We start from the raw sequence: 15,457 nt of genomic DNA, 5'->3' as shown, positions 1-15,457 counted from the left end.
CAAAATCTTACAAAAGTGAATGTTGAAAACTATCTTTACATGTAATTGGTGGAAAAAGAGAAAGGGCTGGAAAATATACCCAAAAGAAAGAAAGAAAGAAATTAATCCTGTTTTTTAAAGTCCTTACTATAATTATTAAATCTTACCCAGAGTATTCCATTTCTCCCAGTGTGAAAATTTCTCCCCACCTCTAGAGTCTGGCTCTCTAAGCTCCTAGGAGTATCAGTCATTTGCTTGGATTCATCATATCATAAATGAGTTTTACCTCAAGCCTTCTATCTCTAATGAAGGAACTTATCCAGAGTTAAAAAAAAAAATTCTCTGATGCAGACATATTGGGATGAAGGGGAGAGATGGAAATATATCAGTGGTAAGACTGTCTCTAAAAAAAAAAAGTTAAGAAATTAGAATAGGCTATAAGAAAACAAAACTCACTCTGCAGACGATATGATGGTATACTTGGAGGGTTTTCTCAGCAAAGATACTGGAATGTTTTTCCACTTCCTTCTCCAGCTCATTTTACAGATAAGGAAAATAGATAAATACTATGTATATGTGCATGTTATATCCTCCAGTTGACCACTTCTCTTATCCTAGTTATATTCATCCTGTTATATTCAAAGGCATTTACATTTCATGTAATTGAAATTATTTCTTACCTTTTATGATCACAGCTATACCTTATTTAAGAAGGTATCCCCTACTGATGTTCTAAAAGATATTTGATCTGGTTCTCTTTTTTTGTTTGTTTTTTTAATTTTTGCGAGGCAATGAGGGTTAAGTGACTTGCCCAGGGTCACACAGCTAATAAGTGTCAAGTGTCTGAGGCCAGATTTGAACTCAGGTCCTCCTGAATCCAGGGCCGGTGCTTTATCTGCTGCGCCACATAGCTGCCCTGGTTCTCTCTTTTAAAAAATGATATGACAAATCTCTTCATATATAAAAATGAGAAATTTGGACTCATGCTTCTAAGTTCTCTTCCAACTCAAAATTCATGATCCTTATGTAATTTTTAAAACCTTGTTTTTTATCTAAAAACTTTTTTAAAAAGCAATATGGAAATGTAGCATGTTTTCATAAATCTATTTTTAGAAAGCTTTTACTTATTATATTATGAAATTGAAAAGCATAGTGCAGTACTGGAGGCAGGGTCTGTCCAAAAGGATGGACAACTACTAGAGGAAATTAGGTAGTATAAAGTGGATAGAGCGCTAACCTAGAGTCAGGAAAACTGGAGCACTAATCAGCATTAAGACACTAGTTGTATGACCCTAGGCAAATCACATAATCTCTGCCTGCCTTGTTTTCTTCAACTATAAAATGGGGGTAACACTTCCTACAGTTATGAGGATAAGATCTGATCATACTTGTAAAGCACTTTGCAAACCTTAAAGCACTATATAAAAGCTAGTTATTATTAATAGCTATCCTTACTAGTCTAAATATGTACAGGACTATTATTATGTACTTCACCTATAAAATAAGATGGGAGATCAAAGACATTTCCAGTCAAAGGCTGATGAGAACAGGGCTCTTTGGTCTGGAGAGAACACTATCACCATAAAATAACTAATTAAAATTACATTTGTCTTAAGAAACAGCTTCCAAAAATAGGCTTTGTATTTGGACCCCAGTGAAATTGTAAATAAATGTTTTGTTTTAAAGAAAGGAATACTGAAATTACTATGTTTCTAAAGCTAAGACAATGAGCCTTTACTCTTTCTGCTGCTTCCTCCACTGCTCATCTGAGCATATCAGCTCTCTCCTTTCTAACTTTAAAGTTACTCTGCCCAAGATTTCAGAAACATACTATTTTGGAGAGACATATTTCTTGTATCTGTTATTTTCTAACTACAATGCCCCCTGCCCTTTTCTGTCATCTTAGTAATGTATTCTTTTCTATACTTCATATAATTTTTCTGAAAACAGTGTGCCAACATAATAGGTGTTTGTTTAAAAGTATCATTACTGTACAGCATGTACTACTATAACAGATGTTACCTTAAAATTGTTACCTTGTTTCAAACAAATATCTCACATTCCCCAATCAGAATAGGAATTCAGAAACTGTTACCATGTTTTTCTATTTATTTTATATTTCCCATTCTTCGAGGATCCAAACTTCCATCCTGACAATATTAAAGTCTCTGTGGATTGCTAGATAGGATTAGCCTGCCCCACCTAGTATTTGTCTTCTTTTGCAAAATGATAATCAAAAGCAGTTAATTTCATTTAAGTCAAGAGCTCTTAACTTTTTTGATGTCATGGACTTCTTTGGAAGCCTATGGACCTCTTTTTAAGATTTTTAAATAATTGAGGGGAAATGCTCAATTTCAGCTAGAGGTTGGTGAAAAGAAAGATGTGATTTTTTTTTCTCATCAAATTTCAAAGAACTTCTGAAATCTATCCATGAACTTTGAATACTCCTGATCTAAATCATTCAATGTGTGTGAAAACAAGGAAGACAGTGTCACTGGATTGCAGAGTTCATTTCATGGAGGTAAAGGAAGTAAACTGTAGGAATACTCTAAAGATCCGAGTGGGCCATATTCTGAAGGACTTTGGACATCAAACAGGATTTTATAGTTGATCCTGGAGGTGACAGCAAGCCTGGGGTTTACTGGCTGATGAAATTGGGGAGTAATCATGGTCAGATCTTCAGGTAGGGAAATCGATTTGACACCTGAGTGGAAGTTAAACTGGAGTGGGGAAGTTCTTGAGGCATGGAGACCAACTAGAAGGCTATTGCATAAACACCACAGCCTAAGACCTTTGAAAGCTGTGTGAGGAGGGAGAGAGAAGCTGCAGACTTGATCCAATAGACACTGAAAAAGTGGCCTCTATCAGACTTAAATCATAGTGGGAGACTGGATTGGCCCAAGCCAGTATTTTCTTCTCATGACTCTCCCAGAATTTGAGACTACTGTCTAAGTAGACTACTATATAAGTTGCTGTGGTCAAAACAATTCATCACCTCATAATAAACCCTGATTATAAGTCTCTCCCACCCTACCTAGGTAGTCCCCCCCAAGGGGAACCATTGCCAGCCCTTGCTCAAAAGGTCTCCGACTTGATAGGACGACCTGCCAGTTTCCATTCCACTGGCAAACATTCAAAAACTCAGAGCTACACTGCACAATAAAGGCATCAGAGTAAGACTTTTTGTGAGGATTATTCCATTAAATCTCTCCCTATTAGTTGAAAAATTATAAACTACATTCTACAGAGGAAAACTGAAGCACTAATAGATTTGGTAACTTGTCTAGGATCACACAGATAGTAAGGATGCTAGGAACAGAATTGTCCAATGCTCACCACCACCACTCCACATCCCACCCCCATTCATTCTGCCAAATTTCTTGTTACAAGTTAAATTGAATTCACAATATAATATAAAGCCCAAAACCACTGTGCAAAAATTTCAAATCTTGTATTTCTTATATGATGGCCATAGAAAAATGACATAAGTACACGTGTTTTAAGTTGTTTCGATTGCTGTGATGGGTCGAACCATTCACTTTTCCAGTTCTCCTTTATGAATAGCAACATATAACTGCAAGTTATCTTACTGGGATTAAAAGGCGTTCCACGATCCTGGAAATTTTTTTTAACTTATTTAGAAGGTAAAGGAGATTGAACAATATGTCTTATGCTCTGAACAACAAACACAATTTCATTAACAGAATGCCCTAGCCAACTCAATTAAACACCACAACCTGCTACAACATATCAGGTTCCTATGCAAAGATAGGCTACTGGGCACTATGAAGATCCTCTACATTTGAAAATTTAGGTTATATTCTCAGTGCCCTATATGCCAACACACTCTGCCTCAACAAAGATGCGCATTTTTGTGCCTACTTATTTACATGTTGAACTCTCCTTTAGGGGAAAAAAAAGCTAGACTGTAATAAAGAATTAGAAAAAAACTAGAAAATATAGATAGAAACAGCACACAATGAGGGTTTGAAGAACAGAGACAAACTAAAGCTCCTGGATGCCTGTAAGGAATTAATACTTCATTCATTCAGTGATTACCACCCAAGAGTAAGGTGCTATCTGCAACACAAAACTAATAGCTTTTCATGCCCCCAAGTTGTTTACAAATTTACTGGGGAGAAAAACCATGTACACATAAAAGATGTCATAAAGGAGTATGCTAGATAAGAGGTTAAGAATCATCAATTGTTGTGAGTTCGTAGGCAGGAGACAGTACTATGATCATTGCTGGCTGAAGTGGTAAAGGAAGCTTCATGGAGAAGAGGTGAGATCTAAGTTAGATGGATAGGAATTGGATGAGTGGGTGTGGAGGTGGTGACAGAATAGCTAAAATGGTCTGAAAATATCCAAAACAAAGGGTGGTGATGCAGGAATTTATATGAATTCTATAATTTAAAAAAGTATTGGGGGGGACAAAAAATTAAGAAAATGATTATGAAAGCTTATCTTTAATTAAGCAGATACTTATTAAACTAAAAAGGAAATGAAAGGATGAGAGAATCCAAGGCTTAGAACTGAAATAGAGATTTCTATGATACCTATTCAGAAGTAGTCAATAGACACAGAGCTGTCCTTTGATGGAAAATTACGATTAGGTCTCCAAAGATAGGAAAATGAAATCAAAAGCACTTGCATTCACGATTTAAAAAAAAAAAACACAAAATCCAGCTGCTATCACAGAGGTTAGCAATAAATATGAGAGATAGTATAGCATATTGGATAGAAAGCACCATCACTGGTGTCAAGAAAACTTGGATTTTGGTCCCAACTCTGATGTCTTTTACAAGTTAGGGGTTAAGTCAAACAAAGGACCAGACCCTAAAATACCCTAAAATACCCCAATACCTTAAAACAAAACCTTCCAAACCTTACCTTCAGTAGTAACCAGGTAAAGGAATATTATCTGGATAACAAAACAAAAACTACATTTAAATTACAGATAGCGATATTAAGTTGATTTTTTAAATAAGACTCAAAGGAGTGATATACAACAATTCAATTGGACTAAGTTTTGACTTGATTCAGGTATGAAGGGTTCCAGATCAAGCTGTTTTCTGAAGCTTAATGATCAAAGAAGGCAACAGGTTGAACAAGGTGCTGATGCTATAGAGCAGAAGATTTTTATAACTTGTGGAAGTAATAGTGGAAACTGAATTAGACAGTGATAGATCCAAATTCACTACAAATTAAACCTCTCTGACTCTTCCTTCATTTGTTAATCAGCATTTAGTTGTATACTGCTCTGAATATCCAACGATAATAACTAACATATTTGTATAGACATAAGAATATAACATATCTAGAGTATCACAAAAAGCCTATGAGGTGGATATTAAAAATCATCCCCATTTTACTAATGAGGAAAGTGAAGTCAAGTGACTTGAGCATAATCATCTGACTAATAAATTAAAAAGGAACTGAATCCACATTTCAACTAACTTCATGTCCAAGGGCTCTCTTTCCAATATACCATGCTTATATGCATGTTTTCAAATTAAAAGTGAGAGAACTCTACTTTTAGGGTGGTGAGTCAATTAGCATTTATTAAGCATTTGCCAGAGTGATGAACAGCTGCTTAGCTCCATCAGGATACAGAGAAAGGCAAAACAAAAAACAGTCCTTGCTCTCAAGGATCTCATAATCTTAGGGGAACTCAGAAAAATGCTATTTTAAAAAGCACAATTTTTTAAAACTACTACAATATAAGAAATTTCAACTTTTTTTTGAATGAAGGGGAAGAAATGCAAAATTAAGTTAAAATGGCATTACAGATAACAGCCTTTGCAAACCCTGGGGTGATATATAAATGTAAGCTATGTAATATCTAGTTTAGTTTGCAATACAGTTCTGAGTAATACAAGGAATAGTGGAGAGTGTGCTGGAAAGAGCCAAGACTTGGGGAAGTCAAATTCAAACGCACCTCCAATCTCAGCTTCCTGCCCCTCTGACTTTTGGCAAATTACTTGACCTCTCCTAAAACTCAGTCTCCTCATCTCTTAAATGAGAGGAGGTCACACTAGATGACCTCTATGATCCTAAATCACAGTTACTTAATTTCTGGGTTTTAAATTTCTTCATATTTAAAATGGGGAAACCTCCTTCAGGAACTACCTCACAGTGCTACTGTTAGAATAAAAAAAGATTCACCTATGTTGAAGTGTTTTATGAAATTTAGAGCTCTAAATTTTAAATCACTGCATTGGCCTTGCCCCTTTGTCCGGTATTGTTTTTATAGGTTCTATCCTATACCTGTGATGGGAGAGAGAGAGACAGACTAATCAAGAAATGGGCTTGTGTTCTTGTTTTCTACTTTCGTATTCCTAATACCTAATACAATGCCCTGCCTGTGTCGGATGATTAATGCACTATTTACTTAAGTAAGATACAATATAATAAGATCCCAGCCTTAAAGGATGGCCCAGATTTGCAGAGGAGAAGATGCCGGGCATGGGAAGAAGGCAAAGGCACCAAAAAGGAAACGATCTAAGAGTAGCCCAGGAGGTCCCAAAAGGGAGACTGTTAGAACTGAAAAGGCCAAAGGTTAAGTTGGACCCTGAATGCCAGGATAACAGGTTTGCGCTTTACACTACAAAGCAATGAGAGAAACCGAAGTTCATGCAAAAAATGTTATTATTTCTATTAAATTGGCACGTTATGCTTTCCACACTCACAAACTGCAGGTTATATTTTCCATCCTCATAAAATTTTAAGCAAATGCTTGATAGCACAAGATCACAGGTCTTAATTTTTCCAGAGAGAACAGGCTACTATCCAACATAAACGTGGGCAAATTTCCATTCCATTCTTTCCTAAAAGCCCTAACACGCAGAATACAAAAGCACCCTCCTAATTCCAGCTCTCAAGCCTGCCTTCTTAATTACAACTTGCACCAGGTAGTCAGAGGTCTGTCCTAATAAAAATGCACAGTGGCAGGAAGAAGAGAGTTTGGACATCTTATATGAACGAGTCCCTGCACCGCTTTCTCCAAAGGCCCGCAAGCTAATCAACACCAACTGCTCCCACCCTTTTCTGCAAAAGAAAAAAAAAGTTTCCTGCTCCCGGACTGGGGAGGCTTCCCCGCCCCCCGATCGTAGGGCTTTGTCTGCAGGCACGCGCCTAGATAGGGAGACCCCCGACTGAGCTTGCAAGAGAGGGGACGGCCGGGGCCGAGGAAGGGGGTAGGGGGTTGTAGGGGGCGGGGGGTAAGAGGTTCGGGTGACAATAAGCAGAGCTGATGGAGTGGAGAGGAAGCAAGAGGAGCAGGCTGAGTGGGCGAGCCGGAGGGCGGGCAGGGAGTAGAGAAGGCTGAGGTTCTCGGGAGGAGAGCCCGGTGGGCGAGGCTCTAAGTCCAGGGGGACTCCGGGGAGAGGGGGGTTGGGGGTCTCCGAGGTTGACAACTGCAAAAGATAAGGAGCGAAGGACTGAAGTCTCCCCCCTTCTGGGCACGAGGCAATCGCCGCCGCCACGCTAACCCCCTCACTTCTGGGGGGCCCCCCGCACGGAGGCATGGGCAGCACTCCCGGGAGGATGCCCCGGGTGGCGACACTTACCGTGTGCCGCGCTACATCGGAGGAAGTCATGGTCTCCGGGGATGTCCTGCAGCTGGCCGGGATACGGATACGGGATACGGGATAAGGAAAAGCGGGAGCCGCAGTTTCTGCGCCCTCTAGCCTCCAAGGGTGCAGGAGAAGGATCGGAGCCAAGAGTAAAGAGGAGGAGGTGAAATGGGAGGAACTGAAGTCGTCTCGACTACAGCCTGGGGGCTCCCAGCGGCTGGAATTTAACTGGTGCCGCAAAGGAGTCTGGAGCGAACCTCCCGGGGAGGGTGGGGCTAAAAGAGCGGGATCCCGGGGGGTGAAATGGGGTGGAGCCAGAGCCTCGAGGAACGCGGGAGACCCGGGCGGAGTTCATTGAGGGCGGTAGCCCGAGGGAGGGAGGAGGCGGGGCCTTAGCGGAAAGGCCTCCACGAGGAGATGGAAACAGGGCGGGGCCAAGTCGGGAGACTCCGAAGAGGGAAGGTCCTCGTGTGCGAAGACTGTCCAGCTGGGGGCGCTAGCGTGACGCGGCTGACAACCCGGAGCTGGGCGGGAGCCCAGATGAGGACGGCGGAGGGGTATGTGCTGGGAGGGGAGCGATCGGCGCCCTTCGCCATCCTTCTTGGTTTAGGCCGCGAACTTCCTTTCGAGGCCGGGGACCCCATGATGTTTCGGGGAGAGGAAGGATGATAAAAGAGAGTCTGGAAAGGTTGTGGGAGAGGTGTCTGTTTTCTGAAAGCGGAGAGAAAGTCGAGAGTAAAAAGAATGACAGGAACGTAAGGAGAATGTGTGCGCCCCCTCCCCCCACTCCCCTAGGCAACCACAGTTAGTAGGGACTGAGATTGAGCGACGAACGGGCGGGACCGGAAGTGTGGCGGAGCCCGCGGGGAGGGGCCGGCCGGGGAGGGAGGCAGGGGAAGGGGCGGGGCGGTGGAGCAGGAGGCGGGGTCTGCGGCGGCTGCTGCTGCTTTTGCTGCTAGTTGAGGGGCTGGCGAGGCAGCCGCAGACATCGCGGCGTCCGTCTGTCCGACCGGGGGCCAGCCTCGCCGAACGCAGGAGCGGACTTTCGTGATCTCTCGGCGCCGACCGGCGGGCGAGGGGCCGCCGTCCATCTCCGCCAGCTCCTGCAGGATCTGAGCCACCGCCCCCTTTTCTCCAGGAGGTTCCCCTCGCCAAGCCGCCCTTCCCGCCTGCGATGGGGCCGGGCTGAGCCGCCTCCCGCCCCACTGTCCCTTTGCAAGGGAGAAAGGAGGAGGGGAGGAGAGGGATGGAAGAGCTCGGGCAGGAGGCGGTACTGCTCTTCCTCACCCAAAGAGGGGGCCGAGCCCGCAACGCGGAGCTAGTGGAGCATTTCAGGGGAGCCCTGGGCGGCGAGCCCGAGCAGCGAGCCCGGGCCCGGGAGCGCTTCAAGCAGCTGGTGAACGCTGTGGCCACGGTCCGAACCGATCCCGCTGACGGGACCAAGTACGTGTACCTGAAGAAGAAGTTCAGCGGTGGCGGTCCGCCTCCCGCGGTCCCCATAGGGGCCTCGGCCGTCCGGGTCCCCGAGGGCGGCGAGCCCGGGGCGGGCAGTGAGCATCATCCCGCACCTCCGGCCGAGCCGGCGGACTTGGGAAACGAGGATGCGCGGAGCCCCCCAGCCTCCCCCGGAAGTAGGGAGCCCGACTCCGTGTTGCAGGAAGAACCACCCCGGTTCCCACCACCGACGGCTATCCAGATAGTGCCCAGCATCTCGGTGACCGAAGCACCCGAGCTCGAGAAGGCCCCGGGCCCTTTGGACAGCGCTAACTCGGCTACCTCCAATGGGCCTGAGTCACCGGAGGGAAGCGCTCCTCCCTCCACCGGGGACCACCCGCTCGCAGAGAGCACCCCTGAGGAGAGTGGACAGTCTGCGGACCAGGAATCGCTTCCGCAGCTCATCTCCGGTGAAAGCAGCAGGAATGAATTGCCGAGATTGGGACAGGTGCAGCCCCTGGGCATCGGGGCGCGGAGGAAGAACTCCAGACGCAACGTACCTCTGCTCCGGGGGCTGCCGCAGGCTTCCTGCGGTGGGGAGGAGTCCGAGCCTCTCCCCAGAAGCTGCGAGGAGGGCGACGTCTGCGGCTCCCCAGGAGGAGTCAGTACTCCGAGACCTGGCCGCAAGAACCTGCTGGACATGATGATAGGTAGCTCCCCGCAGCTTAAGAGGAGCTTCTTTGTTGGGGGAAACAGTCCTGGGGGCTCTTCGGGAGGGGGTCGTGCCACCAGAGGTGGCGGAGACTCGGACACCGCTTCTCTGGCTTCGTCCTCTACCGAGGAGGAAGGAAGCGCAGCCGGGTCGGTGGCCTTGGACCCTCTGGAACATGCCTGGATGCTTTCTGCCTCGGACGGTAAATGGGACAGCTTGGAGGGACTGCTCACTTGCGAACCCGGTTTACTGGCCAAGCGTGATTTCATTACCGGCTTCACCTGCCTTCACTGGGCCGCCAAGCACGGAAAGCAGGAACTCCTGGCCATGCTGGTCAACTTTGCCAACAAGCACCAGTTACCGGTGAACATCAACGCCAGGACCAGCGCGGGCTATACAGCTCTGCACCTAGCAGCGATGCACGGACATGTGGAGGTGGTAAAGTTGTTGGTGGGGGCCTACGACGCAGACGTAGACATTAGAGATTACAGCGGGAAAAAGGCCTCGCAGTACCTGAGCCAGAGCATCGCAGAAGAGATCAAGAACTTGGTGGGGGCCCTGGAAGATGATGGAGAGAGCACTTCGGAAAGTGGGGGTGGTCGCTGGAAGCTCTCTAAAGTGCTCCCTTCACATCTTATCACATATAAACTTTCTCACGTACTGGAGGATATGGGCGATCACCAACACCACCACCACTCCTTGGCTGATGGGTCAGCTGGGGGCAAGTCAGTGAGTCGCAAAGCAGCAGGTGGCAGCGGCAGCAGCAACAACAGCAGCAGCAGAATGAGACCCAGACTCAACAAAATCCGGTTCCGAACACAGATCATTCACAGCACTCCCTCTTTCAGGGACCCCGAACGACCACTATCAGAGGAGGAAAGGCCCCTTAAAACCAGCTCCTCCACATCCTCCTTCAAACTGAGACCGAAGTCCAATGTATTTGGGTAAAATTTATTTTGGGCACAATTTATAGTATGTGCCCTCTGGCATAGGAATTTGGGGTGTCAAACAGAATTAGGAATACGCATAGGAAGGGGGAGGGGAAAGATTAAGGAAAATAAACTCCACGTTCTGTACTTGGGAAAGGAAGGAGAGGGAAAGAGGTCATGCGTTCCTTTTGGTAAACCCATGTATAAACAAACTACCGGGTTAGACTTTTAAATCTCTCCGTAAATGGCTGATTCTCTACAAACACTGGCTTATTTTGGGCGAGGTGTATCAAGGCCAACAGATTCCTTCCCCTTAGAATTCTTTTTTTTCTAGATCTCGGATTTTCAGGATCTAGACAGGAATTTAAAGTGGGATGGACAACTTTTTTATGTTACCTTTTACTGTTACTGGGCTGTATGCATAAATACATCGTTTTTCATACATCAGTTTAAATATCGCTGCTTTCATAGGAACAAGATATGCCGTTTGTAATGAAACTTGTATGTGCTGTAATGTGTGTTCTGTAAATGTATTTGCTGTTGGGGTACTATTACTACTGAATGTATAGTCAGCAGAATGCAAAAGCACTGATAAGGAATGTGAGTGAAAATGGGAGTCTTCAGTAGCAGTTTAACTATTTTAAAAATAATTTCAGTTTATAGTCACTGTGAACTCAAATGTTAAGTAACATTTATTTTTGAGTTATTAATCTGTGGTACATTCCATCTAACTATACAACAGCACTGCACTTAGCACGAGGGTACATCATTAGTAACTTCATCCAGCAGACCTAGAACACTCTTAGCACCCAATCATGCTGTAAATTAATAGTTCTTTAGTCAGACCTAAATCAGTTTAAGTATTAAATATTCCTAGTCATTACTTTTTAAATTGGTTAATAATCTAGGGGTCATTTAACCATTGGCCTTGCTTTTTTTGAACCTATTTCATGGTGCTTGGAGCAGAAATGCTTAAAGAAATAATTTCCAATTTTAGATGCTTAACTAGAATTGGCAATCCACTAGCATGAGGCTGTGAAGTAACTACTAATTTAGACTACTAAATTATTATTAAATAATTCCCACTTAAGGTACAATTCATTTTTTTACAATTAGAACTATCTTATATTTGTGCTCTGAAGTAATGTTCTGCACATTTTAAGATCTTAGTCTAAACCTAAGCCCATTGGCTAACCTTAACAGCTTTCTTGAAGTTAATAGATATGTATACTAAAGGAAGATGTCAATTAAAAGCCAGGTGGTGAATCTTCCAAGTTTAAAAATGGCACTTTCCCTTCAAGAAGTAAGATTCAAGGCTGGTCCTATATCTTGAATGCTGCTGGTTGTCCAGTCCCTTTGTACATAAAATTAAAATAATGCCAATAAAAATCCAAGACTTTAAAGTGTGGTTCCCAATTACATTTCATATGTATATATAGATATAGATAAAAGTGAATGGCTTTATATTTCATTTTAAAATCTAGCTCAAAAGCATATCAAGGCCTCTCACACTGAATTAGAACAAATTCTAAGAGCTAGTCCAAGCAGATCTGCTCTATCAATTCTCATATACATACCATTTCTGGTACTCTGTTGCAAAGTTACAAAGCACCTACCTACACTGGTAGAGATAATGAGGGTAAGGGAACTTCCCCTTAAATTACCGGTTTAACCACTGCATAGTTTGCACAGAGCCACTGCATTTAGATTTCTATATTTCAACATACAGAAATTAGCAACAACTTGATGTCATGTCTTTCATTAGATGAGGAATGTTACTTGCATAAAGACATATGAAAAATTACCCTTTAAAAAATGTAAGCTATATTCCTTGGTGCCTTTACTTTTTTTTTTTGTTTGCTGTTATAAAAATGGGGCATATCAATGCTTAAAAAGCACTTTTTATTCACACGGATGGGTCAAGAGCTGATCTGTAATCTTGTGCAAGGAAAAAAATTGATTTCTTATTCCAAGAAAACTCATTTGTTCTATACCATCTGTATAACTTTTAAGGAAAACATCAGTTAAGCGAAGCTTAACACAAAATAAAGTATAAATTCCTAGCTCTCAAGTTGCATTAAAACTATAAGCTATGGAACAAGATTTATCTTGACTGAAACTTTTAACCTTCTAATTACTAATGTAAAGATTGGCATAGTCTAAGCATTCCTATTTTGAAATAATAAATATAATTCAATAATATTTTGATTAGAATACAAATAGTTGAATGTACTATTGAACAATCAAAATACTAAACTATTAAATAGGAGTGGTACCTAGTTGAACAGAATATTTTTTTGAAGAATTTTGTGAGTTTAATATTCCAATTCTTTGTAGATCTAATAGTTTGTATATATCTTGCTTTTACCTCCCTCTCCCACCAAAGTATTTGTTTTGGTATACACATCAACATATATTAGTACATTTTCAAAAATCATTCCACTTAGGAGCTACTTTACAATCTACCTAATCATAATGTGCTTGTGTACTATGAAATTTTTAGCATATATTTCATTTTTGACACTTTACATTTCCTCTTGGTTATTTTTAAAATTCCAAATCAAGAGAATATGAAAGCAAATTATTTGTATTCACCTGAAATTCATAAAGTTTTGCCTATTAATGGATATGTATATTGGATACTTCAAAAGATGTTTATTCAAAAACTGTGAAAGAAAAAAACTGAATTCGTGTTTATGTGTCATAGGTACACTTGAAACTATTGAATGTGTATTAATTCTGTTAACTTTTGATGGTATGTGTACTGCAGCTAGCCTGTATAACTTGAAAATTTGATACCATTTTATTGTGTCTTATGCCTAAAAACTTGGGGGCCAGGATGCCTTGTCTTTTTATATGTATATATATATATATATATATAGTAAAGGTTTGGGAGTCTGAGAGTTTAATTTGTGTGTAAGAACTTGCCAAAATAAAAATTCCCCTCTAGAGTTTTGCTCAATTTTCTTTGAGTTGTTAGTGTTGTCAGTCTTTTGGTAGCAGATTGTCATATCTATCAGAAACTTTTAGCCTTCCTCCCCATCCACTGATGCAGTAGGGTTAGGAAGTGACTCATTTAGGGAGCTTGTTGACTGGAGGATGCTTTATAAAACAACAATAACAACAAAAACAGTAGATCAGGTCCAAATGACAGTCAACCGTAAACCCTCCTAAAACTAAAAATCCCTTATGCTGTCAGTGTGTCGCTTTTGTGATTTTCATCTTAGAGTTTACCTCTATTAAAATGAAGTTGGGAAAAGAACATGGAGTTGCACAATTTAAATATAATCCTCCCCTCCCTCTAATAGCACTTGAGCTTGCTAGGTATTATTTTAAAACCTCGAAGAATTGGTCAATTTTTTTACCTCCAAAAAGTAATACTCTTTTTCCTTAGAATTGTCTATCTTAGGGGCAAGCTAGATGGTGCAATGGATAAAGCACCAGCCCTGGAGTCAGGAAGACCTGAGTTCAAATCTGGTCTCAGACACTTGACACTAGCTAAGTGACCCTGGGTAGGTCACTTAACCCTCTTTGCCTTGCCAAAAAAAGTGTATATCTTACAGAGGGTACCCTAAACAATTCATTTGGAAGCACATCCTAGAAAGCATGTACCCATTTGAAAGAACAAAGTTCTTTGTTTTATAAAGTAAACATTTAAAGTTTAACAACAATAGTGAATACCCTAATTAAGTCATTGGCACAAGTTCCCTAAATGTATCTTCTATAAGAAAATATAAATAAGTTAGAAATGACTTGACTTTAAGGAACTACAAATGTGCCGATCCCTGTAGGATATAACAGTATTGCTTCAATGCCACTTTTGAATTCTTTTGCATTTTAATATTATCTTTTTTGTTTTGTTTTGTTTTGTTTTTTTTAGTGAGGCAATTGGGGTTAAGTGACTTGCCCAGGGTCACACAGCTAGTAAGTGTTAAGTGTCTGAGGCCGGATTTGAACTCAGGTACTCCTGACTCCAGGGCCGGTGCTCTATCCACTGCGCCATCTAGCTGCCCCTGCATTTTAATATTATCTTGATATATTACCTATGGGTTTTAAATATCAAGTTCAGGCTTCTCAAGTTTCTCTAAATGTAAACTGGCTTTGTGAATTTGCTTACTTTCATTTGTGTTTGTAAATCATATCACTGGTTTTCTTCTAGATAAGTACCATATATGCTAATATAGATATGCATATAGCATGTGTGTGTATATGTGAGAGCATACCTTTTTCTTAGATGGGAAATATTAAGACAAAATAGGTGACTTCATATACTTGAAGGACTTTGGTAAGAGAGATGTTCTGTCTGGCTTCAGAATTTTATGGAGAGGCAGATGTTATCAACAAAGTCAAACTTGTTAATAAGTAGAGCTGCTTGCAAATGGAAATGGAGATTAGCAAGTGATGGTTTAGTGCATAGAGAATTTGAGTCAAGAAGACCTGGTTTCACAGATTTCTGCCTCTTAATAGCTGTATTGACCCTGGGCTAGTCATTTAACCTTTCTGTTCCCCTGGCAGCTCTCTAAGATTGTAAATTGAAGAGCAAGTTCAGAGGGAGTTTCTTCACTGGCATTTCTTTAATGAAATCACAAGAATGGGGATGGGGGCTGAAATGGAATATACTACTGGAGGATGTGGTGATTCATCACTGAGAGTGTTGTAAAAAAAAAAGATTAATTGTTAGGGATATTGTAAAAAGGCTATATGGGGTAGGAGATTTACTAGGTGACCCTTAAAATCTTTTCCATCTCTTCTGATGCTATGATTCCATAATATATAACAACATCAACAATTCATTTTTAGGCTATTTTGTGTAATAAAGGATCGTT

At 41.9% G+C, this 15,457-nt stretch overlaps 2 protein-coding genes across 2 annotated transcripts in view; one reads left to right on the top strand and one right to left on the bottom strand.

Moving 5' to 3' along the window:
• Positions 1-7,784, bottom strand: part of SEPTIN10 (septin 10) — a 76,810-nt gene extending 69,026 nt beyond the window's left edge. Inside the window, exon 1 of the mRNA XM_043990494.1 lies at positions 7,551-7,784. Coding sequence (XP_043846429.1) covers positions 7,551-7,580 — 30 coding nt within the window. The 5' untranslated portion in view covers positions 7,581-7,784. The remainder of the gene's footprint in view (positions 1-7,550) is intronic.
• A 750-nt stretch (positions 7,785-8,534) lies between these two features.
• On the top strand, positions 8,535-13,593 carry SOWAHC (sosondowah ankyrin repeat domain family member C). Its single transcript, XM_043997785.1, has one exon. It carries the CDS (start codon positions 8,803-8,805, stop codon positions 10,648-10,650), a length of 1,848 nt encoding a protein of 615 aa, XP_043853720.1. The 5' UTR covers positions 8,535-8,802; the 3' UTR covers positions 10,651-13,593.
• The last annotated feature ends 1,864 nt before the right edge of the window (positions 13,594-15,457 follow it).

The sequence above is a fragment of the Dromiciops gliroides genome, chromosome 3 (assembly GCF_019393635.1).
Source record: "Dromiciops gliroides isolate mDroGli1 chromosome 3, mDroGli1.pri, whole genome shotgun sequence".
NCBI classification, from domain to species: domain Eukaryota; kingdom Metazoa; phylum Chordata; class Mammalia; order Microbiotheria; family Microbiotheriidae; genus Dromiciops; species Dromiciops gliroides.
Note: the sequence above shows the minus strand (reverse complement) of the source record. Positions and strands in the feature narration are given on the sequence as shown.

What these genes read in the sequence shown, in the direction of transcription:
- SOWAHC (XM_043997785.1), top strand. Translation starts at nt 8,803, where the DNA reads ATGGAAGAGCTCGGGCAGGAGGCGGTACTGCTCTTCCTCACCCAAAGA.